A 27,827-nucleotide genomic window follows, 5' to 3' on the forward strand; every position below is an offset into this window, starting at 1 on the left:
GACCCTAAGTATCCTAAACTTTGGGGCACCTGGGTAGCTCAGTCTGTTAAGCATCTGCCTCCAGCTCAGGTCATGATCCCAAGGTCTTGGGATCAAGTGCCTCTTCGGGCTCCCTCCTCACTGGAGAGCCTGCTTCTCTTTCTGCCCCTCCCCCCATGCAAGTTCAAGCTCACTCTGCTCTCTCTCTCAAATAAATAATCTTTTTAAAAAATGAATGAAAAAGAAAGCAAGATAAGGGACAAAGAGTGCTTGTCCCCACACTATAGCTTTTCTCTATAGTTGCCGTCTATAGTTCTCAGGTTCCCAACGAGTAACCATATGTTTCTCACTTTAGAGAAATAATAACTTCCTCACTTTAGAGAAATAATAACACACTAATTCCTTCTGTTTTTCCAACAAGTTTCAAAGAACAGCCCTTTTGGGTGTTTGGGGAATACGTAAATAAGGAACAAGAGAGTGACTGAAAATGAGAAATGATGAAGCAAAAGGAAGCTGCTTCCACACACCAGTTGATTTGCCCATAGTTTTTTTTATTGACACTTTTTCATTGTTACAAAGGGAAAGGTGTTGAGGATGTAGAAAGGAAAGCCATGCATACAAGGGAACATAGCATCATTTTATATCTCAGGAAGCAGTGAGCATCTGAGGGGTCTTTGGGGGAAATCGGAAAAAGGGGAATCCAATAAAGAGAAAGACCAACTTAGAGACAAAAAGACTAAGAAATTTAACATCTTCCTGGAATCACAGTAGAGAGGCTAAATGAGGTCTTCATTATTTTTCAGGTATCATAAACCTCTGGGGAAAGAGAGGTGGGAAGAACCAATTCTTCAGAGAATTACTAGGTTCACAGAATGAGTAGAATTAGAGAACTGTTGACAAATGTGAGGAAACAGCTGTGTTTAGGTTTTGGCAGGTGGGTAGGGAGTGGTAATAATACCATAAAGCTGCCATTTATGGAATCACAGCTACTACATACCAGAAACCACGCTAGGCTCTTTACAGAGTGATTCCGAATCACTGCAGCAACTCTATAACGTAGGTATCATCATCATCGTCATCGTCATCATCATTTCAGTCCTGTAGATGAGGACATTGGACTACAGGTTAAATAGTTTGTCCTGACCCAGCATGTGGCAGGGTTGGGAAAGGGACCAAAGCCTGCCAGGCTCTGAAACCAAAGTGTTTTCCACATCCCTACTTCTCCATGCTACAAATTTCAAAGAGGGGTTGGGTGAGGGTGACTTGGGAGTTTATAAGGTCCCGGTGAAGGTGAAAGAACAATAAGGAGATTCATATCTGAGCAGGATAACTTTTAAATTTCACAGAATTATTGGATCTTGCCCCTAGAATTTCCAGGGAATGGACAGCAAGTGGGAAAGAAGCAGCGAAGATGGGGGGAGGTAATTTTGATTAGGGGATTTCTTTGAGGAAGGGAACTGGAAGGGAACAGGCATGCCCTACGGTGGATCCTAGACAGCAATCCGGTAGTTGGGGTGGACCTGGGGCCTGACGTCGCAGACCATGCCAAGAAGTTGGGCCAGGACACGTTCTCGGTTTCTCTGCTGGGAGCTCTGCATGCCCTGCACTTGGCGTCTTGTAGCCTGTTCCACCTCAGCCGACAGGTTCCCCTGGGAGCCCATGGCCTGGGGGGATTGGGAAAGGGACGGAAGAGAGAAAGGCAAAAGCAGAAATAGAGAAAGAAGTGTCCAGGCAGGTAGAGAGAAAGATCCTGGAGCAAGGCCAGGATGAAAAGCCCTTGCCAAACAACCCCCATTCCATGGAAATATCCAGACACCAAAGAAAGCAATACAATTCCCTTTCCTTTGAGACTTGACATGCAACTTCATCCTAAAACAGACTGTAAAATCCCCACTACCTCACTACACATAACCATAAAGCTCTGCCTTCCACCCCAAATGACATCATACTCCATGTAGACAGTGGCAATCCCCTCACAACCTGTACAAGTCTTTCAAACTCTCAGATTCTCTTCCTTATCACACATCTTTATCCGTAATGTGGTCCCTGCTGAGGGTCCCCTTCAGCCCTTTATCACCTTATATTCATAGTCACCCTGTCCGCACCTTATCAGATACACCCACCAACTTGCACCCTAGGGTCCCATCTCAACTCTCCCACAACTCACCGCCTGCTGCTTGCTCTGGAATTCCTGCTCTCGCTCTCTACGGTACTGCTCCACCTCCATCTGTGCCTCCTCCTTTGCCTGCTTCAGACGCCGGGCCTTCCCTGGAAGCAGAAGAAAGGACAGGGGTTGGGGGTAGACTCCCTCACAAAATGTGATAGTAATGGTCATTCCTTTCCAGAAAGTTTTTCTGCCTTCTCTCAGCCAACCAGGTGTTAGATTCTAACACCCACCCATTTCTTCCCTCCTAATCAGCCATCCCAGCCCCAGCTTTCTCCCCACCAGCCTTGGATTTTCCCAGGGACTCAAATGTTTGCTGTCCCCCCACCCCAATTTTCTTTCTAGACTCTTAAGGGAGAGAAGAGGAGACTCACTCTTTCTGGCATCTGCCACCTTCTCAGCTGCCCGCTTCTCAGCTTGCAAGAGCTGCTGGATACCCTGGGACTGGCTGGCCATTTCTATCGTTATGGCTGATGCTGTTTCCGATGCTACCAAGGTACCAGATGGCTCTCCCCCCACCACCCCACCCCCAACACACACACACACACACACACACACACACACACACACACACACACCGCCTACTTCTCCTCTTCCACCAGCTCCTTGCTGCAGTCCTCCACTACCCCTGGGTCTTAGTGCTCCCCTTTTCCGCACAGCCTCCTGCACCAGGTGTCTCCCCCAAACTGATCCTCCCATTGATGGCTGGTCTCTTCTCTCACATCTACACTGGCAGTACCCAGAAGGACCACGTGGGAGCAGCAGAGACCAGGCCCAAAGCTGCCTGCTACCACCATAGCAGGTGCAAGAGTGGGGGCAGGGGCAGAGAGGAGTGAGAAGGAGGCATAGAGGGGTTGAAAATGGTGTGAGAAGGTAAGGAAGTCAACATGTGTCCTGTATTGGGAGAAGAGGATGCTAGGTTTCTCTGAATTCTTCCTACTTCTCTTCCCCCTTTTTTTTCTTTCCCTCCCGTTTCCATCTCCCTCTTTTTATTTTTCCCAGGTCTAAATTTCTGCATTCATTTATTTGCCTTCTCCTACAGTTGTTTCTTGAGGTCTTTCACACATGTCTTTTGAACTGGCCCTGTTCTCGGCCTCGTTGTGGTTTTAGTTTTGGTTTTCCATTTTCACTATGATTTTTAATCCTCTTTATCTCCCCTGTGTTCTCTCTCTTCTCATCTTCTATCTCTGGACCATCTCCTCTCTCTTCCCGGTTGGGAGAGGAGAGGATAAATCTCTAGATCTCCGTTTTTACCCTCCCATGCTCGGCTCCTTTTCCTCGTTTATCGTCCAGTCTTCCGGTTTCAGGCGGGCCCTTTATCCTAAGTTTTCAAGTCCCCCCGCCCGAGGCCAGACTGATGAAACACACACACACCCACACACACCCCGCCCCCTCGGAAAGAGATGACATCCGGCAACGCGTTCATTTCCGCCCTTTACCTGCGTCTCGGCTTGCGCCATTTCCGCCAGCCTAGAGTGTCTCCGCCCTTCCCGCCTCCCTTCCTCGGAGCGTCTTAAACACAGGCCTCGGGCCTACAGCTCTGGGGGTACTTAGGGGGGCGGGGGGCAGGTCTGATGAGTAACCCCTCCCCCCAGGTCCCAGAGGGAGAAGCCTCCACATCTGTCTGCCGGGTACATCATATTCCATTTCTAAATCATTATTTGAAATTATCTGTGACTTAAATTCAGATTGCTGCTGATAAAAATTTTCCCCATCATGCTTTATTTGTCTTGTTCAGAGTCTCTTATTAAAAATTATCTGGGCTAATGAGCCTCAAAGCAATTATTTATCCTTTTCTCAAATTTTACATGAAAAAATCTGTGACCCAAGCCCCCTTCAAAATTTTTTTCAAACCTATCATCTGGCTAAGGGATGAGAGGAGAGGCCTCATCTCTTGCTGAAGATGTAAGAAGAAGGGGGACCGAAGGGAGGAACAAGAGGGAATGTCAGGGATGGGGGGGGAGGGACCGGGCAAGGCTGGGGCCCTGACCGCTGCCTTTTTGTCCTTCTTCCTCAGCCCAAGACTTCCATGGCCTCCGCTGCCCGCCGCCAACGCCGAGAGCGTCGCTTCCGTCGTTACTTGTCTGCAGGACGCCTGGTCCGGGCCCAGGCCCTCCTCCAGCGACACCCAGGCCTTGACGTAGACGCTGGGCAACCCCCACCACTGCACCGGGCCTGTGCCCGCCACGATGCCCCCGCCCTGTGCCTGCTGCTTCGGCTTGGGGCTGACCCTGCCCACCAGGACCGCCATGGGGACACGGCGCTGCACGCTGCTGCCCGCCAGGGCCCTGATGGTGAGTTTGCCTGGTGGGGAACAAGGTCGTGAGCCACTAACTGACCAGGAATGAGATGAAGGCCAACAATTGAAAAATAAGCTAGTTATACCTGGGAAGGTAGTTGACCACGTTGGCATGTGGCAGTCATTTGTGACTTTACATTACTGAGCTACCATTGTCTGAAGAACCCAATATTCTCAAAACAGCGACTTCAAATTTCCCATCTTTCTAGATTAGTAGCTACTTTGTCTCTTGACTGGTTGTTTGCCTGCAGTGTGAAAAGTAAGATAGAGGGTGGGTTCTGCAGTTTGATTGCCTGGGTTCAAATCCCACTTAACAGCTGTGTATTCTCGGGCAATTTACTAAACTTCCTGGAGACTTAGTGCCCTCGTACAAAATTAAATAAGAACAACTCTTGCTGTGTCCCGGCACTGCTCACAAAACAGCCCATTTAATCCTCACAACAGTAAGTACTAATATCATCCCCTATTTCTCAGATGAGGAAAGAGCACGGAGAAGTTAACTTGCCAAAGTCACCCAGCTACAAAGTGGTAGAGCAGGGATTAGACCCCAGGCGGCCTAGCTAGACCGTCTGTACTCTTAACGACTGTGTTATCCTATGTGATACATTATAGAATTATACAGTGATAGCACCCATGTTCAAAGCACCCTTGCTGTCACATATATTTTGAGCATCAACCGACACAATATGTAATTAGAGCACCTGGCATGCGATTAGCACACAGTAGATGTTGGCCAGTAGTGTTCCTGTTACCAACATATCCATACGCCCTTACCCGCAGCTCTGCAACTCAAAAACACTAAGAGCCAAACCTTTTTCACCAGACTCGTTTGGTGAGAAAACCTCAACCTGAACTAAAGCGAGACTATCTGTGAATCGTTTTTATCCTACAGATGTCAATGTTCATACGTTTCCCTGCAGAAACATTCATGTGTTTGGTTACTGGAGCTGCCCAAGCCCTCCCCAGCTACTTAACATACAGTGTATGTACCTTCAGATCAGCCCTGCCAAATCCCAAAAACATCTGAGTTCTGAAAAACCTCTGACACCGAGGGTTTCAGATGGGGACCTATGGACAGTGAGGGCAGCTCCGTAGAGATAATAACGCTTCGGAAACTAAAACCCTCTAGTGATTCTCCCCTGCTAGAAATTTTTCTTCTAGAGTAAGAACACTAGCGGAAAATTCCTGGGTTGGGATGTACAACCTTAACTCAGTTTGATTGCTGCTATTACCATCTTCCAGCTCCCCAACAGAAACCCCTCTCACCCCAAAAACTTCCCCCATGTAGGGGAAAAAATAAAGACCCTTTTCTTTAATTCCCCTTAATATAGTGAAATGGGCTGGCATATTCAGATTTAAAAAAAAAAAAAACTTAAAAAGAGGAGGTTTGCAAAACATAGGCATCTAATTTGACAGCTGACATTACACATGGCAAGAGAGCAGCGAACCCTGCGGCAGATCTCAGACCTCCTCCAGGTTCAAGCTCTACCACCTACAGGCTGTGTACCAGGGACATGCAACTTAACTTCCATGAGCCTAATTTGCCTCTCTTTTTTTAATTATTATTTCTTATTTTTTAACTTGCCTCTCTGAAATGGAAGTTGTGACAAGTAAATGAGGCAAGCACTTGGTACAGGTCTGGCACCCACCAGATGAAAAGTATTGTTATTTTTATTCTTCTGTTACCCAATTATGGGTTTTTGAGTAATAAAAACCTCTCATAGTATAGTAGGATTTTTTTTATTATATTGACATTTAAGAAGCATATGAGATCCATACTATTATCCTATTACAGATGAGGAAATTAGGGTCCAGAAGATTCAGGAACTTCCTGAAATCTCATAGTCAACAGGTTGTTGTCTTCCTAGAAGGGCCTGCCCTCAGGTCCTTCCCAAGCCCTGGTATCCTCTCAGGCCTTATATCCTCCTGTTCCCCTGACAACGCTGCCACCAGGTGGCCTTCTGGCTCTTCGGTAGAATGGCCCATCTCATTCAGCTTCGAGCTGCCTTAGAGACCATTAGGTCTTAAAATGCAAATATTTTCTTTGAACAGATGAAATGACCCAGGATCCCCTGAGGAAGGGGAAGTTGTCCCCCATTCCCAAGTTAGATACGAGGGCTGAGGCAGTTCGTGCTGGATTGACTGGGGTATGTGGTCACAACCAATGAGATGCCAGTGAATGGCTTATGGTCACTTCCTTTTGGGACCCATCACCTCATGGGGAAGGGCTCTTAACTGTCAAAGGCCGCCATACAAACATACCTTAGTCAGACAATAACCATTCTCTACACACAAGAATTAGTGAACACTAAGAAACAACAGGTCATCTTCTCACAGTCTTTGCAAAAAGAAGAAAGTCCAAAGCCAGCCTGGTTTGGGGTGTTGTTGTTGTCGTTGTGTAACATTCACTGCGCTTCTGCTCTGTGCCAGCACAGGAGCAGACATCCGCCATCCACTACTCACTTTGAACTGCACAGTAAGAGTAAGCTGTGGCCCTGTTTTGCAGACAGCTGAGCCGTCTCGTTTATGTTCCATTTGCCTTTCCAGCCTTTCCTACCATAGCACAACCACAAACCTGTAGCTCCAGCTTCATAGCTCTGTCTTCAGTGACCCCAAAGGTGTTTTTCACAAGACTGCCTGTCTCTTACTGCCTTCACAAGACTGCCTTCCCATCCCCCTGATTTTCACTTTGCTAAGTTATCCTCCCTTCCCAGCCCAACATAAGCCCCACCTCCTCCTTGAAGCCCTGTCTGACCCCCCGCCCACTTTTACCTTTTCTTCCTCTGTGCCTCAGTCGGTCATCACTCAATATAAGCTTCCAGTATTGGTGTTTTTAAAAAATGTGTCATGCCAGTTAGTGTGAACATCCCTTTAAGATAGAAATCATGTCTCATTATGGAGAGGGGAAGAACAGTGCTTCTGTCACTAAGACAAAGTACATGTTTACTTCAAGTTTTTGTCATACAGATTTTTCCTAATATAAAAAGTACAACATACTAATTAAAGAACACTGGGAATTTGATCTGTACTGCTAAACTGATGATAAAAGTGGCATTTCAAATCACCAGAGGGCAGTGAGCTATTTAATAAACAATATTGAAGCATTTGGTTCATCTGGGGAAGAGTCCTACCTCACACCTGACTCAAAAGTAAATTACCTCTGCTTAAATGCCTAAACATGACAGAAAGGGTGCATACCAAATTCATGGGAGGAGTTTCCTCTGGGGAGGGGAATCAAATTTGGAAGGCAACATCAAAGAAAGCTTTAGCTTTATCTATGATAGTTTATTTCTTTGAGACAAAATAATGTTGCAAAAATTATAGAACAGTAACATACTTTGTGGGAGGAATAGGGGTGCTTATTGTACTATACTTTTTACAATTTTTTTTTAAGATTTTATTTATCTGAGAGAGAGAGCATTAGCAGGGGGAACAGCTGGCAGAGGGAGAGGGAGAAGCAGGGGGGAGCCTGCTTTGAGTGGGGAGCCTGACACAGGGCTCGACCCTGGGACCACGTAAGGTAGACACTTAACCGACTGAGCCACCCAGGCACCCCTACATTTTTTTAGATAAATTTAAAAATAGTAGGAAAAAACATGAGGGTATTTTTATAATCTTTGAGTGGAGAAAGCCTTTCTAAGGATGAAATAAAGCCAAAAGCTATAAAAGAAAGTATTGATATAGATTTAACTACATAAAAACTTTTCAAAGATGGGAGAAAATATTTATAAATCCTTGACACAAGGGGTTGATATCTATAATATATAAAGAGTTCTTGTGTCTCCATATATAATTTCCAGGAGAAAAGTAGACAGTATGAATAGGTCATTCACAAAAGAAAGAAAGAGCCAGGGGTGCCTGGGTGGCTCAGCCAGCAGAGCTTGTGACTCTTGACCTCAGGGTCGTGAGTAGAGATTACTTAAAAATAAAAACTTAAGGGGCGCCTGGGTGGCTCAGCCATTAAGCGTCTGCCTTCGGCTCAGGTCATGGTCCCAGGGTCCTGGGATCGAGCCCCGCGTCAGGCTCCCTGCTCAGTGGGAAGCCTGCTTCTCCCTCTCACACTCCCCTTGCTTGCATTCCCTCTCTCGCTGTCTCTCTCTGTCAAATAAATAAATAAAACCTTTAAAATAAATAAATAAATAAAACCTTAAAAAAAAGAAAAGGCAAAAAAAAAAACACATATAAAACAAAGAAAATGTCATTAATGAAAGCATTTTTTTCCTCTATCAGATGAGCAGAGTTAAAAAGGTTGGTTGGTGATATTCGGTCTTGGTAAAGGACGACAAGGCGCTCTTACATTCTCTGTAGGAGTGTATGTTGGCACAAACTTGAGAGCAGTTCGGTAAAATCGCACATGTTCTTTGACTCAGAAATTCCACTTCTGAGAATCTACCCCACAGAAATACTGTAAGGAGCCTACAAAGGCATATGTAGGAGGCCGAACATTTTTGGAAACAGTCTGTTGACTGGGCGTGGGGAGATGTTTGTTTCATACACATAGTGGAACGCTACACAGTCATAAAAAAGAATGAGGTAGACTATGTACGCTCCTGTGGAAAAGTACAAAAGACGCGGGGTGAAAAAAGCAAGTTACTGGACAAAACATATATCATGATTACATGTCTCTGAAAAAAAGTCATCCTGTGTATGCATTTAATACACAGCCAGACAGGACTGGAAGGGACCATAGCAAACTGTTCAGTGATTAAATGTATTCTTTGTTCTTTAACAAGAAAAAAAATTTTCAGATTAGTTATGTCCCTTTCACATTAAAATATTAATGAGGGGCGCCTGGGTGGCTCAGTCGTTAAGTGACTGCCTTCGCCTCAGGTCATGATCTCAGGGTCCTGGGATCAAGCCCTGCATCAGGCTCCCTGCTCAGTGGGAAACCTGCTTCTCCCTCTCCCACTCCCCCTGCTTGTGTTCCCTCTCTCGCTGTCTCTCTCTCTGTCAGATAGATCAATAAAATCTTTTTTTTTAAATAAAATAAAATATTAACCAAATAAGATTGGAGGACAGCCACCCATAGTCCTACCACCCAGAGACTAGGATTTTTACATATTTCCTTCTAGTCTTTTTTTTTTCCTCTCTTTTTTTTTAAAGATTTTATTTATTTATTTGACAGAGAGAGACAGCCAGCGAGAGAGGGAACACAAGCAGGGGGAGGGGGAGAGGAAGAAGCAGGCTCATAGCGGAAGAGCCTGATGTGGGGCTCGATCCCAGAACGCTGGGATCACACCCTGAGCCGAAGGCAGACGCTTAACGACTGCGCCACCCAGGCGCCCCTAGTCTCTTTTTTTTCAACCATAGGATTTGGCCTCTTCTTTACACCATTATGATTGGATCCTATGTGTAGTTTCGTAGCCAGCTTTTTCCACACACAAACATCATTTTTAGTGGCTATTGAATATTCTGTACCATATTTTACTTACTATGTTTTATAGTCAGAGGCCTTACACCTTAAAGCCCATGAATTTAAAAACCTCCTATGCAAGCCTGAACACCCACCCACCCTCGTACCTGCTGTGAACCTTGGTGGGGAATAAGCAGTTGAAAGACAGGACTAGGTATTCGCTGAGTGGGACAGGTGGGGAGGGCCAGTGGCAGGTCACATCAGTGATAAAGAGAAGTGCCCCCTCCTCCTCTCATCCTGATGTGGTTTGAGCTGGGCAGCACTCAAGTGTACACAGAGACGATGGGGGGGGGGGGCGATGGGCCTTCTAGCCAAGGTGGGCCCATTATGTCTTCCTACCTTCCTGGCAGTGACAGGACAACCCCTCCCTTGTCCCATCCTTTTGCCAGGTGGCCAGTACTTGGCAGCACCACAAAGTAAAGATGTAAGAACTGGCGGCCCATTTTCTCCTGCCCTACAGAGAGAAAATAGGTCCACAGGAAGAGAGGGTGCCTCACTCACCTTCCTCTGTCCCAGGAGTGAAAGAGATGCTTGGTGGCCATAGTGGGTGGGCTTGGCGAGGGGTAGAGTGCTGGGTTGGCAGTAAGTTGGGCAGCATGGCCTCCAGCTGATGCTAGAGTGGATGCAGTGAGGTCAGGGCTTAGGCAAAGGGGAGTTCAGAAACATTAGTCCCTCTTCTGTTTACCCCCAGTCTCCTGTGAGCCAGTCCCTGGGTGGAACCCTCTATCTCAGCCCCTTTCTCCTGTCCTAGGTCAGTAGTCAATTTGGAAAGAGCTTGCTTTGCTGCTGGGAACATTTCTATGGCTTAAACTCATTGCTGGTCTGGACCCTCTACCTCCCCACCCCCTTCCCGGTATGCCCTGTATGAGGTTGCCTGAGAGAAATTCCCCTCCCTGAAAACATTTATTTTACTCAGTTTATTGAAAAGCGATGTGAAAAGGTTCCTGTTATTTATTTGTTTATTTATAATGGTGCAGAGTAAAATGTTCAGGTATTTTACCAGTCTGAAGTATACTTTGGGTCAGAAACACACCAAGAGTTATAAAGTGACAATGTTTTCAAACCAAAAATGAAATACATAGAGGTTTTTGACATTGCCCAGGGTGGCTGGAGGCAGGCTGCAAAATGTCATTTAACATAGTAGAACTCCTAGGACACTAAAATAGTTTGTGGGGACACAGATCAGAACATTTTAAACTACCATGCTTCTCACGCATGTGGTAAACTATCAGTAAATATTTGTCAGTGACGTTGATTTCCTCATACCCAGGAGGCTTCTGTGTGGGCAACCCTTTTCATTGCTCTAAGTCCAAGGGAGTGAGTGACCAGCGGGAATCAAGATGGTAGCCGTGCCAAGGAGTGGGAGTCCCAGCTAATTTCTGCTCACTGCTCTCCCACCAACAGCCTACACGGACTTCTTCCTGCCACTGCTGAGTCGCTGCCCTTCTGCTATGGGAATAAAGAATAAGGATGGGGAGACCCCTGGGCAAATTCTGGGCTGGGGACCCCCCTGGGATTCTGCTGAAGAGGAGGAAGAAGACGAGGCCTCTAAGGAGCGGGAATGGAGGCAGAAGCTGCAGGGAGAGCTGGAGGATGAGTGGCAGGAGGTCATTGGGAGATTTGAAGGTGAGGAATCCGTTCCCATCCATAGCTGCCCTTCTTCCCCTTGACCTCTTTTCCTGTACCCACTGCATGAATGCTTCCGCTGGCCTCCTGTACCCCCTTCGTCTATACTGCCCTCCCCTCTTGCCTATCCCCTTCTCACAGCATTTCCCTGGCCACCCCCATCCTGCCCTCCCAAACAGATGATGCTTCCCATGAGACCCAGGAGCCCGAGTCCTTCTCAGCCTGGTCAGATCGCCTGGCCCAGGAACATGCCCAGAAGCACCAGCAGCAGCATGAGGCAGAGGGAGCCTGCCGACCCCCACGGGCTGAGGGCTCCAGTCACAGCTGGCAACGGCAGGAGGAGGAGCAGCGGCTCTTCCGAGAGCGAGCCCGGGCCAAGGAGGAAGAACTGCGTGAGAGCCGAGCCAAGAGGGCGCAGGAGGCTCGTGGGGACCGAGGGCCGGAGCCAGCCAGGGCTGGGCCCAGGGCAGAGCACCCAAGAGGAGCGGGGAGGGGCAGCCTCTGGCGCTTTGGCGATGTGCCCTGGCCCTGCCCTGGGGGAGGGGACCCGGAGGCCATGGCCGCAGCCCTGGTGGCCAGGGGTCCCCCCTTGGAGGAGCAGGGGGCCCTGAGGAGGTACTTGAGGGTCCAGCAGGTCCGCTGGCACCCTGACCGCTTCCTGCAGCGATTCCGAAGCCAGATTGAGACCTGGGAGCTGGGCCGCGTGATGGGGGCCGTGACGGCGCTTTCTCAAGCCCTGAATCGCCACGCAGAGGCCCTCAAGTGACCCCAGGGAAGGAGTGAGAAACTGCAGGGAATGCAGCCTTAGAGGCAAGGCAGTAGTGAGGGGAAGGTCAGGGATGGGGGTGACGAGGAAGAGGCTGATGCTCCAGGGGGAAGGATATGGGGTGGGAGCGAAACTTGTAACAAGTGGGAGTGGGGAGGATATGGGCCACCACCACTGCTCCTTGACTCCTCCAGTTCCTAATAAGACCTGGTTCCACATCTCACTCCCGCTGTCTCCTCTGCCTTTTTCCGTTGCTGTGGTTTTCATCATACGTGACATCTTTCCCACCCCGCCTGCCAAAACCCGCAGCTCCTACACACCTGCAGCACGCACGCACACACCAAGACGGGCTCTCAGCTGGAGCCAGGAAGGCCCTGCTTGCCCCCCCACCCAGGCAGCCCTGAGAAGACCCGCTTTGCCCACCAGTCTCACTGCACTCCCTGCGCTGGGCTCCTCCACTGTGCTGTCAGTGACTGGAGAAATAGATGTGAACAGAGACGAAAAAGGGAACAAAACCAGTTTCCCTCCTCTCCCCAGTTCCCCAGCCAGAACCACATCCTCCTCCCCACTTAACACCCCTCCCCCAACACAGGGCTTTCCCTTTGCTGAGTCACTGAATGATCTGAGTTGGGGGCAGCTGGAGCTGGGGGCCATGAGGAGGTTGTGGGAGGACGGGATAGAAGCAGAATGGACAGAGGAAGAGCCCTGTGGGGGAGTGGAATTTCGGTTGCTAAAATTAGGCGCAGGGGAAGGAGGTGGAAAGAGCCAAATTATGTAACCTGGGTTGTCTGTTCTTGGGCAACCAGGGATCCACACCCAAGGCTATCTCCCCTCTAGCTCCTCAGTCCTATGTCTCCTCCTCCGGGCCCCGGTCCTCTCCAGCTTCTGCCCCCATCCCACACTGGGCTTCATCTCTGGGCAGTCTAGACTTGGCCTTCCAGATAGACATCTTTTCCGGAAGTTGAGGAAAAGGCCCTGAGGGGCGGAGGGAGAGGGTCTGGCGCCGTCCCTTTCACTGTTCCGTTCTCAGTCTCCACTCAAGTTCCCCAGAACTAGGAGAAGAAGTTGTAGACAGTACCAAACCCCCCTGCCATCCCCAGGACACAACAGGGAACTCCACGAAAAGAAAAGAGAGTTACAGGTATGCACTGGCCTGTGCAGTCTACATGTGTCTACATCAGAGAGTCTTAAGAATCAGAAATGAATTTTTTAGGTTTGGAGCCCTGGTCTACTCAAGAGAATCCTGAGGGCAGTAGAGGATAGGGAGGGAAGCCCACAGAAGCAGGGAACAGGGTGGGCATGAGACCCTGGGAGGAGACAGAGAGCCAAGAGACCCAAGGCCTCCCAGGGACCAGGCAGCTGTTCAGGGTCCGGAGGAGGAAGGGCTGCGGAGAAAGATCCTGTGAGAGGAAGCTGCTGTGATTCAGAGAAGAGCCTGCGAGCTGTGAGCAACCCAGGCGTCCGGTTCCTCTCACAGGCCGGAGATTTCGGAAGTGGCATGCAAAGAGCCCAGGTTGGAGTTGGGGGGAGTTGGGGTTAGGATCCCTAAGCTGGGGGTTGAGAGGTAAGCAATAGAAACCCTTGGCGTCCAAATTCGTTCCTCCATCCAGGAGATTTTTCTCTGGTTTTGGAGCACATCATTTCCCCTCTGCAAGAGTTACATAAAACCAAAGCAAAATAAGCCCTGATACCTGGCCCCCAAAGCTCCCTCTTTTCAACGTCCCTCCCTGGTGTCTGGCCCCCAGCCCTTTTGGGGGTTCCCCTGAGATGAGGGCTGTTCACTTTCTCTGACCACAGGGTTTCCGCTTCTGTGTCTCTTGTTTCCTAGGCTGATAAAAATACTGAGCCCTAGAGGCCCTGGCTTCCTCTGACCCCCCAGGGCCAGGCAGCAGGCATCCTGTCCACCGTGCTGGGGGCAGGGTGGGGGGCCCAGGGATCCCCAAGGGATGACTCAGTGCCTACCGTGAAACACTGGGGAGGTGTGAATGTGTGTATCTGCTCTCTAGAGCTGGAACGAGGAATCCGTTCTCGGTGAAGGATGATGCGTTGGGGTTCAGTTAGAAAAACAGGATTAGGGAACAAGACTAGTGAGATCAAAGAGGGTCAGTTGGGGGATTGGGCTTGGGGCTGGTTTGAGTTAAGTTGGGGAAAGGATCTGGGAAGGACTCTATTCAGTATAGTTTGGGTGAGCAACAAGTAGCCCAAAGGTAAATCCAAAGCAGCCTAGCAGGGGAGCCAAGACCCATGCCTAGTTGTCGTTCAGGGCACGTTGCTGAGTAAATGTTAGAGAGTAAGACATAGTGGGTACAGAGAAGGGGGGCGCTGAGCCAGGAGAGGGCATTTGACTGGTGCTGATGAATGGGCAGAACTTCTGTGGGTGGAGGTGGATGGAAAGGCTCCGTAGACAAATGAGATGGTTTCAGCGGAGACCAGGACTCAGAAAACAGTATACTGAGGAAAAGATGAATGTCCTGAGGTAGCTGAAGCACAGGTGTTGAAGAGAGGCCTGCAGGAGGCCAAGGCAAAGGGTCTGGGACCTCACCCTGTGTGCCTCGGCGCTAGTGGTGGCCGTGCAGAAGAGGGGGAGAGAACAGGAGAGCGCTGCAGGGGCCACAGAGAACCTGCCATGTCAAGCCCTTTCCTAACAGGAGAAATCCTGCCAACAACTGTTCAGAAGGGGGGGGGGGGTGGATCTCCATTATAAAGAGGAGACCGGGGCTCATAAACATACTGAACTTGCTTAAGGTCACACAGGTAAAAAGTAGATCAGCGCTAAGCGCATCTTACTCCAAAACTTGTGTGCTTTCACTTAGGTCCGAGTAACTCCAAATAGCATTAAAGGAGGGAACAGATCTTAAAAACTTTGAGAGGAAAAGTCATTAGCACAAGACAACTGATGGGGCAGTGGGAGGAATCTTAGAAGAAGAGGAATTTTAGATGACTCTGAATTTTGAGCCTAGGGGATTAGAAACATGATGCCCTAAGCGTAGAAGGAGACACCCAGCTGAGGGGAAAGATAAGGAATTCAGCTTCAGACATTGAAGCAATACATTTTGACTAAGCACCTGATAGGGGCAGGGCACTCTGCTAGACAAAAGGTTTAAATGAAATATAAAGTCACTGCCCTCGTAGAACTTGCAGTCTAATGAGATAAACCATACATAAGTAACAACTACAGGTAATAACGGGAGGTGCACCTGTTTGGAGTAATAAAGTGTTCAAAGAAGGCCTGCTGAGTTTGACGTGCTAACATAACAGTCAGGTGGAGATTTCCGGCAAGCAGGTCCCGAGCTCAAGAGAAAAGTGTGAGTTCGAGGGGTAGATTGGGCATCATTCCCTTCCTAATGGAGATTGAGCCTCTGCACAGGATCCCCGAGCGAGGGTGACCAGAAAAGCCCCTGAAAGATGGTCGAAGCAAGAGGAATCAATAAGGGAGGGAGGTGGGGAAGCGGTCGGAGAAGTAGGGCAAGGGAGGGGTGTGCCAAGCAGAGACAGGGCAGCCACATCTAATGCTTCAAAGAGGTCTAGTAGGGTAAGGTTGAAAGATCTTTGGGTTCAGGAACTAGACAATTACAAATTTTGAGAAAACAAGTTTCCACTTACCAGAGGGACAGAATCACTTTACATAGGTTGAGGAATGAGTGGGAGGTGAGGAAAGGGAGGTGGTAGGTATAAAGTCATAGAATGGTGAATATGGAAGAAAATTAAGAATCATCTCTAGTTCAACCCACAAATTTTACAGATGAGGAAAATGTTACCAGTTCCCAAAAAAAGTGGGTAGTTAAAGAGGCTAGTCTCTTGAGACATCACACAGAAAAGGAAGGTGAGAGATGAAATGGCAGAGGGGAAAACAGAGTCCAGGGAAGGATTTTTTTATTTTCAAGAAATAAAATTGAATATGTTTGTAAAGTGAAAGCAAGGCGCACAGAGAGAGAAAGATACTGAATATATGAGGGGGGAAGGAATATAATAAAGACACAGGAAGTGGAATATGGAGCACAGAGGACCAGCCTTGGGCAGGAGTAAGAGTCCTCGGAGTCAAAAGAAAAGAAAGATGAGCCACCTGGGTGGCTCAGCTGGTTAAGCATCTGCCTTTGGATCCGGTCATGACCTCGGGGTCCTGGATCTAGCCCTGCGTTGGGCTCCCTGCTCAGTGCGGAGTCTGCTTCTCCCTCTCCCTCTGCCTGCCGCTCCCCCTGCTTGTGCTCACTCTCTCTCTCTTACTCTCTCTCTCTCAAATAAATAAAATCTTTTTTAAAAAATAAAATACAAGTTGTATTCAAATTTCTTTTTTAAAAAAGACAAAATGTAAATAAAATGAAGGAAAAAGAAGGAAGTGAAGAGATCAGCTTGGATGGCCTTAAGCTCAATGAGATAGACGACAGCTTCACCAACTGAGAGTAAAAGAGGTAAACCTGAGGTGTAAGAGGCACAGAGATTTAGAACATCACCTGCAGGAGTATAACAGGGAATCAAGAAAAAAAGATTGAGAAATACCTCTCAGGTTAGATGGCCAGGATGAGCAGAAGGTCTCTTCTGGCGACATGACTCCCACAATGTGTGGCAACCCAGGAGAAAGCCCCAAGAATGAGACAATTGAGTTTACCCAAATCAAGTTTTTCAAGGTCATCTTGGTAGAACGCCAAGTGATTCTAAAGTGCTAGTGAAGGGCTGCCTGGGTGGCTCAGTCGGTTAAGCACCTGACTCTTGATTTGGGCTCAGGTCATGATTTCAGGGTTCTGAGATCAAGCCCCACATTGCGCTCTGCTCTGGGCGTGGAGCCTGCTTAAGATTCTCAGTCTCCCTTTGTCCCTGCCCCTGGCTCATGCTCTCTCTCAAATAAATAAAATAAATAAAGCGTTAGTGAAAGTAGTTGAAATTTTTGACTATGCAGTGCAAGTTAAACCAGATGGACAAGGAAAACAAGAAAAGAAGAGGGGTTGGAAATCTTGGTGAGAATGGAGAACTAATTTGATGGGAGGGAAGAGTGGGGGGTGTGAAAAGTGAGTGGTGATTGTGAGAGGGAAATTCAGAGTTCAAGATCGCAAAGCTGTAGACCTTCCAAGTGGTGCCAAGGTCTGACATCGGACCTTGCTCGGGGTGCCTGAAGGGGAGCAGGGGAAGGGGCTGTGAAGCTATTGTAACCGAGAAAGTTGAAGCACTGAGAGGACAGTGTGAGACCATTCTGTGTGGTTTTGAAGTCTCTAAAGATGTTGGTGGGGATGAGATATGAAGAAAAACTGAGCTAGATATAAAGTTCTTAAGAGTGTGATAAAGAGGGGCGCCTGGGTGGCACAGCGGTTAAGCGTCAGCCTTCAGCTCAGGGCGTGATCCCAGCGTTATGGGATCGAGCCCCACATCAGGCTCCTCTGCTATGAGCCTGCTTCTTCCTCTCCCACTCCCCCTGCTTGTGTTCCCTCTCTCGCTGGCTGTCTCTGTCTCTGTCAAATAAATAAATAAAATCTTTATAAAAAAAAAGTGTGATAAAGATGTTGGTGGAGAAGATTGCTGGGCAGATAGGAAGAGCATGGCAATTGCAAAAGGCACGGGCTTCAAGAGAAGAAAAGGAGGGTACCAATGGTGCTGAATAGTGGTCTCTTCTCTGCCCCCTGACCCTCATGATTGGGTAAAAGGAATAGCAGCCTTCACCAAAGAGAAAAGGAGAAACATTAGGGTAAATCCGGGTTTCGTAGTGCCAGAGGAAGACTCTTTCAAAAATGAGACAAAGAATTTGAATATATGAGGAGTTCCACAGCATATTGTGAAATGGATTGGTAGAAGTGTCCTGTGAGGTAAAGGAGTCTAATCCATGGAGGTTAGATCCCAGTGAGAGTTCAGGAGAAGAAGAAAAAGCCTGGAGGGTTTTGCCTCTGGAAACAGGAGGTTGCTGCTTCTGGAATTTAGAATGGAAGGTACATAGCATTTATTATGCCAGAAAAAAACATAAATACCTGGAAGGAGGTCTTAGGGGGACGCTCGAGACAAAGCATGTCTTCCAGTTCCACGGCTTTCGATGCCATCTTCATGCTTATGACTCCCAACGTTGTCTCTCTAGCTCTGACCTTGCTTCTGAAAGCCAGTCTCCTATCCACTGCCAGGTGTTATCTCCACTTGGATGTCTGCCCGAAGGATTTAGACTTAACATATTCAAAATTGACCTTTTGGTTCTCCCACCTCATCAGAATCCACATCCCTCCCAGTCTCCCTATCTTCCAACGCCCCCCCAAAATCCATTCAATCTATCATCACATCCTGTCCATTCTACCCCTGAAATATATCCCACATTTGTGTACTTCTCTCCATTTTCACGGCTGCCATGTCTTCTCTCCTGCTATCACTGCCATTGCCTCCTAACTGATGTCCCTGCTTTCATTCTTTCCTCCTACAATTCAGCCTAGACAAGATCTTTTTTTTTTTAAGATTTTATTTATTTATTTGAGAGAGAGAGTGAGCGAGAGAAAGAGAGCATGAGCAGGGGAGCGGTGGGCAGAGGGAGGAGCAGGCTCCCCAGTGAGCAGAGAGCCCGATGCGGACTCGATCCCAGGACCCTGGGATCATGACCTGAGCCGAAGACAGATGCTTAACTGACTGAGCCACCCAGGTGCCCTAGACACAGGATCTTTTAAAAATATAAATCCAATCACCTCTGCCTCATTCCTCTCTGTCCTCCTCCTCCTCCTCACACCCTTCTCCTCCCTTCCCCCCTTATACACACACACACACACACACACACACACACACACACACTGACACCCTCCAAAGGCTTCCCGTGGTTGAATAAAAGCCAGATGCTTTATTTCTCTTTGAATGGTCCTGCGTGATCTGGCTCCTGCCTCCTCTCTCTGACCTCATCCCCCACCCCACTCCCGCTCTCTCTCTGTTCCAGCCACACCAGCTTCCTTTCTCTTCCTCAACACCCCCAGCTCATTTCTACTTCTAGCCTTTGCAGTAACTGTTCCCTTTGCCTGGAATGCTTCTCCCCCAAACCTTCACCTGGTCACTCTTACTTGTCATTTGGGTCTCAGCTTAAATGCCACTTAGAGAGTACTTCCTGACCACTGTGTCTAAAGTAGTTCTCTGCCACTCCTCACGTGCCCTGTATTGTTTCCTCATAGCACTACTTACTTCTTCTGTTTATTTCCTTTCTGCCTTGCCTTACTAGGATGTCTGATTTATTTGCCTCTATATTCCTATTGCCTAGAACAGTGCCCAGCACATAGTAGGCACTCAATAAAAACTTCTTAAATGGGGGCAAACAAAAAAAATCTTCTTAAGCGAAGAGATGGGTGAATAATGGGATAAAACAGGAGAAAGCTCGTCTTTAGGTTTGTGGCTTAGACTGGACTTACCTTTAGAGTCAGGTTTAACTATAGGGTTGGGCGTGGGGATGAGTTGATTTCAAAATTAGCTGTAGGAAACAAGATTGGGTTAGAGGATAAGTTTATTTTCAGGTTTACTTATTGGAATGTGTTTAGATTTGAGGCTAGGGTTGAGTAGTTCAAGTTGCGATTTGGGTTGAGGTTAAAATTTTGGTTAGGGTAAAAGTTAGTATTAAATCCCAATATAGGTTTTGAGGCTAAGTTCAAGTTTGAAGCTAATGTCATTTCAACCTCATTTAGAGGCCTCAGAGATTTCACTAGTTTCTCCATAGACCCCACTATAGAGACTGTATTTCCCTGAGTTTGGGACACAAGACTCTAGTCATTACCCCTCCCACCCGGGGAAAGCCCCAAACCAACTGCTGGCCTCTCCAAGAAAGAAACTGAATTTCACACAACCTCCGAAACTGAGATTGAAACCAAGATTGGCCCATCTCAAGAAGTGTCCTCCAGCACATCACAAACGCCTGTGACACTGAGCCTCAGCCCAGTTCTTGCCCGCCCTTCCTCTCTCTCATGTCTCCCCATCACTCTTTCTCACCTTCCCCTTTTTGTCCCTCAATGTCTTCCTCTCTGACCTAAGTTTCTCCCTTCCTCGATTTCTCATCGTCAATTGCAACACTGTTTTATATTTTAATATAACTGAGGTCTCTTAGTCAATCAGCTCCTACCATTAGAGAGGCAGAAAGAGACAACAGGAAGGAAAAGGAACCCCAGAGAAAGAGAGACACAGAGAAAAGGAAAGAATCAGGGACCAAGAGGGAAACCAACAGTGACATAAAAGACAGTAGGTTAAAAGAATAAGAAGACAAGCTATAGACCAAGATTTTTTTTTTTTAAGATTTATTTATTTAGGGGCGCCTCGGTGGTTCAGTCAGTTAAGCATCTGCCTTCTGTTCAGGTCATGATCCCAGGGTCCTAGGATCAAGCCCCACATTGGGCTCCCTGCTTGGCGGGGAGTCTGCTTCTCCCTCTACCCCTCCCCCTGCTCGTGATCTCTCTCTCTCTCACTCTCTATCTCAAATAAATAAACTAAATCTTTAAAAAATATTTATTTATTAATTAGAGAGAGAGAGCACATGCAAGAGCTTGAGGGAGGGACAGAGAGAGAGGGAGAGAGAGAATCTCAAGCAGACTCCCCACTGAGCATAGAGCTCAACGTGGGGCTTGGGGCTCAATATCACAACCCTGAGATCATGACCTGAGCCGAAACCAAGAGTTGGATGCTTAACTGACTGAGCCACCCAGGTGCCACTAGACCAAGATATTTAAAAGGGGCATCTGTGGCTACTCTTCCTCCATCATATCTACTCAGCCCCCACACCTGTAGATTTTGCCTAGAAACTCTATCATCCTTTCTATCCTCCTGCTGCTGCCTCAGTGTAAATGTAAGCTCTTGTCATCTCCTTGCTGGGTTATTGCACAACTTTCCTAACTGGTCTCCACCTTCTGCTTTTCTCTCCAGCCCCTCAACTCCCGTACCCCAATCCGTTCTTCATGCAGCTTCCAGACTCATTTTTCTGATGTACCAATCTGCATGAGTACCTCTCTCACTTAAAAATTTTGGTGACTCCCCATCATAATTAGAATGAAATCTAAACTTTTTTTCTTGGTTTTAAACCCTTCAGAATGGTGGCGCTCAGGTCATGATCCTGGGATTCTGGAATCAAGCCCCACATTGGGCTCCCTGCCCAGTGGGGCTTCTCCCTCTCCCTCTGCCTGCCACTGCCCCTGCTTGTCCTCGCTCTCTCTCTCTCTCACCCTCTCCCTCAAATAAATAAGTAAAATCTTTTTAAAAAATTAATAAAATACAAGTTGTATTCAAATTTCTTTAAAAAAAAAAATGAGGGGCGCCTGGGTGGCTCAGTCGTTAAGCGTCTGCCTTCGGCTCAGGGCGTGATCACAGCGTCCTGGATCGAGCCCCATATCGGGCTCCTCTGCTGGGAGCCTGCTTCTTCCTCTCCCACTCCCCCTGCTTGTGTTCCCTCTCTCGCTGGCTATCTCTGTCTCTGTCAAATAAATAAATAAAATCTTTAAAAAAAGATAAAATAAAATTAAAATTAAAATTTAAAAAAAGATGAAATGTAAGTAAAATGAAGAAAAAAGAAGGAAGTGAAGAGATCAGCTTGGATGGTCTTAAGCTCAATGAGATAGACGACAGCTTCACCAACTGAGAGTAAAGAGGTAAAGTTGAGGTGTAAGAGGCACAGAGATTTAGAACATCACCTGCAGGAGTATAACAGGGAATCAAGAAAGAAAGATTGAGAAATACCTCTCATGTTAGATGGCCAGGATGAGCAGAAGGCCTCTTCTGGTGACATGACTCTCCTGCAATGTGTGGCAACCCAGGAGAAAGCTCCGAGAATGAGACAATTGAGTTTACCCAAATCAAGTTTTTCAAGGTCATCTTGGTAGAACGCCAAGTGATTCTAAAGTGCTAGTGAAGGGCTGCCTGGGTGGCTCAGTCGGTTAAGCACCTGACTCTTGATTTGGGCTCAGGTCATGATTTCAGGGTTCTGAGATCAAGCCCCACATTGGGCTCTACTCTGGGCATGGAGCCTGCTTAAGACTCTCTCTCCCTCTCCCTCCCACACTGCTCGGACTCTATCTCAACACTTAATGTCTGACACCCCTCCCCAGGCCAAGGTCAAGCCCAAGGCTTTTCTATGGACTGCCATAAGCCCACAGTCACACTTTATTGTAATTATCTGCTAATTTTCTTATCTTCCACACTGGTTTTTGAGCTCCCAGAAGTCATACGGACTTCTCAATGCCTGTACAAGGTGCTCAATAAAAGTTTGTGAAATAGAGAGAAAGCTAAAGAGGTGGAAGGAAAATGAAAAGAAATAATAGTATTATCGAACTAGGAAGGCATGAAAGGCAAAGGGCCTCAAGAAGGGGGAGGAAAGCAGGAGAAATGGCTCATACACACCCTGAATGTTTATGTGCCACAGGACACCAAGACCACTCAGGAACGTTGAGAGAACAGCAATATGCCCAATGCCGGGGGGGGGGGGGCTTTAGCCATTCAAAACCCTCAAAATGAAAGCATATTAACATCAATAAAAATAATCATGATATTTGAGATAGCCAGTTATTATTTTCTCAATCTTCTGAAACATGGATAAAATCGTCTTTAGAAACCTTGCTTTTTTTTTACTTACAAATTAAGTGAAAACTGGCTCATGTATAAGAATGTTCATATCAACATCTTTCATAGTAGCCAAAAACTAGAAACAAACCAAATGTCCATCAACAGAAGAATGGGTAAATTAAAAGTTAGAGTATATTCACACAAAAATTATTACATCATAATGAAAAATAAAACCCATACTGATAAATGCAACCATATGGATGAATCTCAGAAACATCATGTTGAGGGGAAGAAGCCAAACCCAACAAGTACATTCTGTGTGGCTTCATTTTTATGACATTCAAAAGCAGGAACAACTTATCTATGGTGATAGACGTCAGAAAGTGGTTGGTTGGGGCGCCTGGGTGGCACAGCGGTTAAGCGTCTGCCTTCGGCTCAGGGCGTGATCCCGGCGTTATAGGATAGAGCCCCACATCAGGTTCCTCCGCTATGAGCCTGCTTCTTCCTCTCCCACTCCCCCCCCCTGCTTGTGTTCCCTCTCTCACTGGCTGTCTCTATCTCTGTCAAATAAATAAATAAAATTAAAAAAAAAAAAGAAAGCGGTTGGTTATCTTTGGAGGGTGTCAACTGGGAGAGGGGCATGAGAGAAACTTCTGGGGACCTGAAAATATGTTGAACTGGGTGGTGGGTACATGGCTATAAACAGATGGAAAAACTCATCAGGCCGGAAACATAAAAAAACGTATGCCTTACTGTACCCCAGTTAAAAGGGAGAAATCTTGAATAGTATCCCTGGCTCTGCAAATGCAGCTTCTGGACAAGTCCTTTGGTTGTCCCCACCCTACCCTAGCTCACCACCCTCAAGCCCCATCCAGTGTGGAATTCCAAAGCCTTCCCTATAGAGAACTTTGGAAGTTGCTACACTCCTCAATCCCAGAGTGTGTGTTTGTTTGGGGTTATATAAATCTGATCTGGGGCACCTGGGTGTCTCAGTTGGTGAAGCGTCTGCCTTTGGCTCAGGTCATGATCCCAGGGTCCTGGGATCAAGTCCCACATCAGGCTCCCTGCTCAACAGGGAGTCTGCTTCTCCCTCTCCCTCTTCCCCTCCTCCCCGCTCATGCTCGTGCTCTCTCTTGCTGGCTCTCTATCTGAAATAAATAAATAAAAATCTTTTCAAAAAATAAATTTATATAAATCTGATCTGGGACGCCTGGGTGGCTCAGTCGGTGAAGCGTCCGCCTTTGGCTCAGGTCATGATCCCAGAGTCCTGGGATCAAGCCCCCAAGCTGGTCTCCCTGCTCAGTCGGAAGTCTACTCCTCCCTCTCCCTCTGCCCCTCCTCCCTGCTCATGCTCTCTCTCTCGAATAAATAAATAAATAAATAAAATATTAAAAAATATAAATCCGATCTGTAGAGGCCGCCTAAGGTGGGGCAAGGTGGAGGACATCCTCCAGGAGTGAGGTGGGACCTCATCATGCATGAGCGCATGGCAACATCTCTCGGTAGGAGAGCCGTGACATTTCTCTTCCAAACCAGGACACTTGTGAGAGCAAAAGGGAGATCCATGAACATTTTCACCAGGACAGCAGGCATAAACCAGAACATCCCGGGCAAAGGGGTATATAATGCAACTTCTTGGTAGAAAACCTGCCAGACGATCAGGAAAGTACACATACTGGGACGCGTGTGACTTGAACCATTTGGGACAAGGACGGGGGTAGCAGAGGAGGAAATGGGCGCCGAGAGTAGCCTGTAATCACCCAAGGGTGCAGAGGTGTTATGTATAATAGCTCTTCAGGGAACCGGGCCTCCAGCCCACGCCCCAGCTGCTCCCCCTCCTCCCCGAATTGACTGTCCCTTCTCTGGAACTCCTAAGCCTGACCCCGCTCCCTGGCCCCCCAGCCCACAGTTCTCCTGACCCCGCTCCCTTTCCCAGAACTCAGTCATCTGAGCCCCCAGCCTGTGGTTCACTCCTAGGCCTCAGCCTTTCCTGCCTTCGACTGAAACGGCAGCATCTTCTAAGCCCTGGGGGCTTCCCCGGGCCCAGCCCGGGGCCTAGAACCCGCCCGCCGCCTGCCACGCTGCCACGCTGCCGCCGCCGCTTCCTCTATAAAGGGACCCAGGCGTCCAGGCCCAGGGGCCCCGCATAGCAGGTGAGACTCTCCCGCCCCATCTCCTTGGGCCGCCCGGGCGGCAGACTCCCCTGGGTGCTCTGCCCCTCCGCCTGCGCCCCGGCGCCTCCGGTGCCTCCTGCCTGGGCTGGGCCTCGGTGGGTTCCGTGTGCTTTGTTCCCCTCGCTCCGACTCTTCATCAGTCAGTCTTTTTTCTCTCTGTCTCTGTCACACGTTCTCTGTTTCTGCCACGATCCCTCTCTGTTCCCTTCTCGTGCCCCCCTGCTCCCGCGGGGGTTTTCCTGCCTGCATCTGGTCCCCTTCTCTCCTCTGTTGCCCTGGCTCTCCCTTGGCTGTCTGCCCGGCAGAGGCCGTCGTGCAGCCCGCGCCCCGCCCCGCTCACCGTCTCTCTCCCTGCAGGCTCTCCCCATGACACCTCCTGGACGGCTCTACCTCCTGAGGGTGTGCAGCGCCCCCCCCCTCCTCCTCCTGGGGCTGCTGCTGGCCCTGCCGCCTGAGGCCCAGGTGAGGCAGCAGGAGAATGGGGTCTGCGGGGTGGCCCGCCAAACTTTGGGCCCTAGAGCCACCCTCCAATCTCTTGTCCCGTAGGGGCTTCCTGGGGTCGGCGTCTCACCCTCAGCTGCCCGGACTGCCTACCAGCACCCTCAGAAGCACTTCGCACCAGGCACCCTCAAACCAGCTGCTCATCTTATTGGTAAACATCACCTGGCCCCCCGGACATGTCGCCCCCAGCTCTCCTCCTACACCCCATTCAAGGGCCTGCCTTCAAGGGACCCAGCTTCCCCCACCTCCCAGAACAGAGGTATCCCACTGCCATCTGGGCTCCCAGCCATTCCCCAGGACCTCGGCCCAGCACCTACTTCCTCAGGGATTAAGACTGCTGACCCCCAGGTTCTTGACCTCTCGCATCCCCTCTGGCTCTTCCTAGGAGACCCCAGCACCCAGAGCTCACTGCGCTGGAGAGCAAACACGGATCGTGCCTTCCTCCGACATGGCTTCTCTTTGAGCAACAATTCCCTCCTGGTTCCCACCAGTGGCCTCTACTTTGTCTACTCCCAGGTGGTCTTCTCTGGAGAAGGCTGCTTCCCCAAGGCCACCCCCACCCCTCTCTACCTGGCCCATGAGGTCCAGCTCTTCTCCTCCCAGTACCCCTTCCACGTGCCTCTCCTCAGTGCTCAGAAGTCTGTGTGCCCAGGGCCACAGGGACCTTGGGTGCGCTCTGTGTACCAGGGAGCGGTGTTCCTGCTCACCCAGGGAGATCAGCTCTCCACTCACACGGATGGTGTCTCCCACCTACTCCTCAGCCCCAGTAGTGTCTTCTTTGGAGCCTTTGCTCTGTAGAAAAATCCAGAAAGAAAAATAATTTGTTTTAAGAACTTCTCGCCATTTAGCCTCCATTCCAACCACTTCAAGGGTCACTAAACCTCTCTTTTGACCCTTCCAATAGCCTCAAGTCTCCCCTGCTCGTGTTACCTGGAGCTTCCAAAGAAGGAATTCTAGGCACCCCAGGGGACCATACTTCCCTTCAGCAAACCCCAATGCTAGGCTGAGGATTTCAAGTCTGCCTAGAAATTCCTGCCCAGAGCTCTTCATCTGTCCTGCCAGTCAAGGATGACCTAGCCCTGGACATGGAGGGGGCAGACTCCAGGAGGAGCTTGGGTGGATGACGGGGGGCATGGGAGGGGGAATTATTTATGAAGGGAAAAAATTAAATTATTTATTTATGGAGGATGGAGGGAAGGGAATAATAGAGGGCCACCAGAAGAGAGAGAGAGAAATACGCCCAAGGGATGATGAGAGAGAGGGAACATCGGCATAAGGATAACACCATTGAAGAGGAGACAAGCGTGGCTGAGACACCGGGGAACTCCAGAGGGAAGCAAAAGATTCTTCAGATCCAGCCACTGCTTGACTGAACATCCCATGAGGAGACATCTGCACTTTCAATGAAGCCCAATAAACCTCTTTTCTCTGAAATGCTGTCTGACTATGTCTGTCTGTCTGGGAGGGGAGAATTTCCCAGGTCCCGAAGAAAAGGAAGGAGGACAGGGGCCTCAGAAGAGACAGGAACTGTGGACTACAAGGAGATGAAGGGGCCTTAGGAGCTCTGGGGAAATGTGGTGGAATCACAGGGTGAGGCAGCCAGACTGCAGCAGGGAAGCCACAGGATAAGCTGGGAAGAAAAAGGAAAAGTGGGGGTCCAAGGTCTGGAGGAATAGAGGTCAGGGGACTACTGGCAGATATGGCCATGTGTAGAGGCTCTGAGGAATGAGGGTTACAGGAGTCCTCTGGGGAGAAGTGACCACACCAAAGGGTGTTCAGGACTATGGGGGTGGACATCGGGACCCTCTGGAAGAATGGAGTGGGAGACCCCCAAGGCTGGGGGGACAAGGAATACAGGAGACATTTCAGAAGACATGGTCATGCAGAGGAGCTCTGAGAGCTAGGGCTATCTCCAGAAATCTGGAGGGTGCTGGAGTTCTTTGGGATACATGGCCACACACAGGGGCTCCAATGGATGGGGGTTTCATGCAAAAATCAGGCCCTCAGATTCCCTTGGAAGCCAAGACTGAAACCAGTACTGCTGAGTCCCTGGTCAGAATGAAAGGAGAAGGTCTGCCTTCACGGGGTTCGTGAATTCCCAGGGTTGCTTTCGCTCCCACTGGGGTTGTCCCAGGAGTGTCCCTGCCATTTACCAACCCCTCCCCAGCCCTTTCAGAGACCCCATCTACATCCCCCACCTCAAGCTCCCTTCTCTCAAGCTCCTTTTTCCCCAGGGACCCAAACACATGTCTCAGGACCCAGCATAGCTTTCCCCCCAAGTTTTCTCCCCATCAAATGCTTGGCTTTCTGAAGCCCCTCCCATGTCTAGCTCTACACCCACTTAAGTCCAGTCTGGAAATCAGAGGAAAACAGGCCACAGACCTGAACCTCAAAAAAAAAAAAAAAAAGGAGGAAATGGAAATTGGGGGCAG

General features: G+C 48.7%; 3 protein-coding genes across 6 annotated transcripts; 2 read left to right on the top strand and 1 right to left on the bottom strand.

The window, feature by feature from the left end:
- Positions 1-509: 509 nt before the first annotated feature.
- Positions 510-10,465, bottom strand: ATP6V1G2 (ATPase H+ transporting V1 subunit G2). Of its 3 annotated transcripts, none has more exons than XM_045795700.2 (3): positions 10,357-10,465; positions 2,147-2,247; positions 510-1,643 (listed from the first exon to the last, which is right to left on the bottom strand). In XM_045795700.2, the coding sequence occupies exons 1-3, from the start codon at positions 10,451-10,453 to the stop codon at positions 1,470-1,472; spliced, it is 372 nt and encodes a 123-aa protein (XP_045651656.2). In that variant the 5' UTR covers positions 10,454-10,465; the 3' UTR covers positions 510-1,469. The 3 variants fall into 3 exon arrangements, with proteins under 3 accessions (XP_045651656.2, XP_045651655.2, XP_045651657.2); XM_045795699.2 differs by lacking the exon at positions 10,357-10,465 and adding an exon at positions 2,722-3,391; XM_045795701.2 differs by lacking the exon at positions 10,357-10,465 and adding an exon at positions 2,518-2,679.
- NFKBIL1 (NFKB inhibitor like 1) lies at positions 3,583-12,470 on the top strand. 2 transcript variants are annotated; one of them, XM_045795696.2, is made up of 4 exons: positions 3,583-3,774; positions 4,161-4,437; positions 11,260-11,481; positions 11,661-12,470. In XM_045795696.2, the coding sequence occupies exons 1-4, from the start codon at positions 3,718-3,720 to the stop codon at positions 12,245-12,247; spliced, it is 1,143 nt and encodes a 380-aa protein (XP_045651652.1). In that variant the 5' UTR covers positions 3,583-3,717; the 3' UTR covers positions 12,248-12,470. The 2 variants fall into 2 exon arrangements, with proteins under 2 accessions (XP_045651652.1, XP_045651653.1); XM_045795697.2 differs by lacking the exon at positions 3,583-3,774 and adding an exon at positions 3,797-4,048.
- A 12,790-nt stretch (positions 12,471-25,260) lies between these two features.
- Positions 25,261-26,472, top strand: LTA (lymphotoxin alpha). Its single transcript, XM_045795744.2, has 3 exons — positions 25,261-25,356; positions 25,441-25,546; positions 25,781-26,472. The coding sequence occupies exons 1-3, from the start codon at positions 25,261-25,263 to the stop codon at positions 26,191-26,193; spliced, it is 615 nt and encodes a 204-aa protein (XP_045651700.1). The 3' UTR covers positions 26,194-26,472.
- Positions 26,473-27,827: the final 1,355 nt, after the last annotated feature.

Source organism: Ursus americanus, chromosome 32 (assembly GCF_024610735.1).
Source record: "Ursus americanus isolate L20-20 chromosome 32, mUrsAme1.1.p, whole genome shotgun sequence".
NCBI lineage: Eukaryota > Metazoa > Chordata > Mammalia > Carnivora > Ursidae > Ursus > Ursus americanus.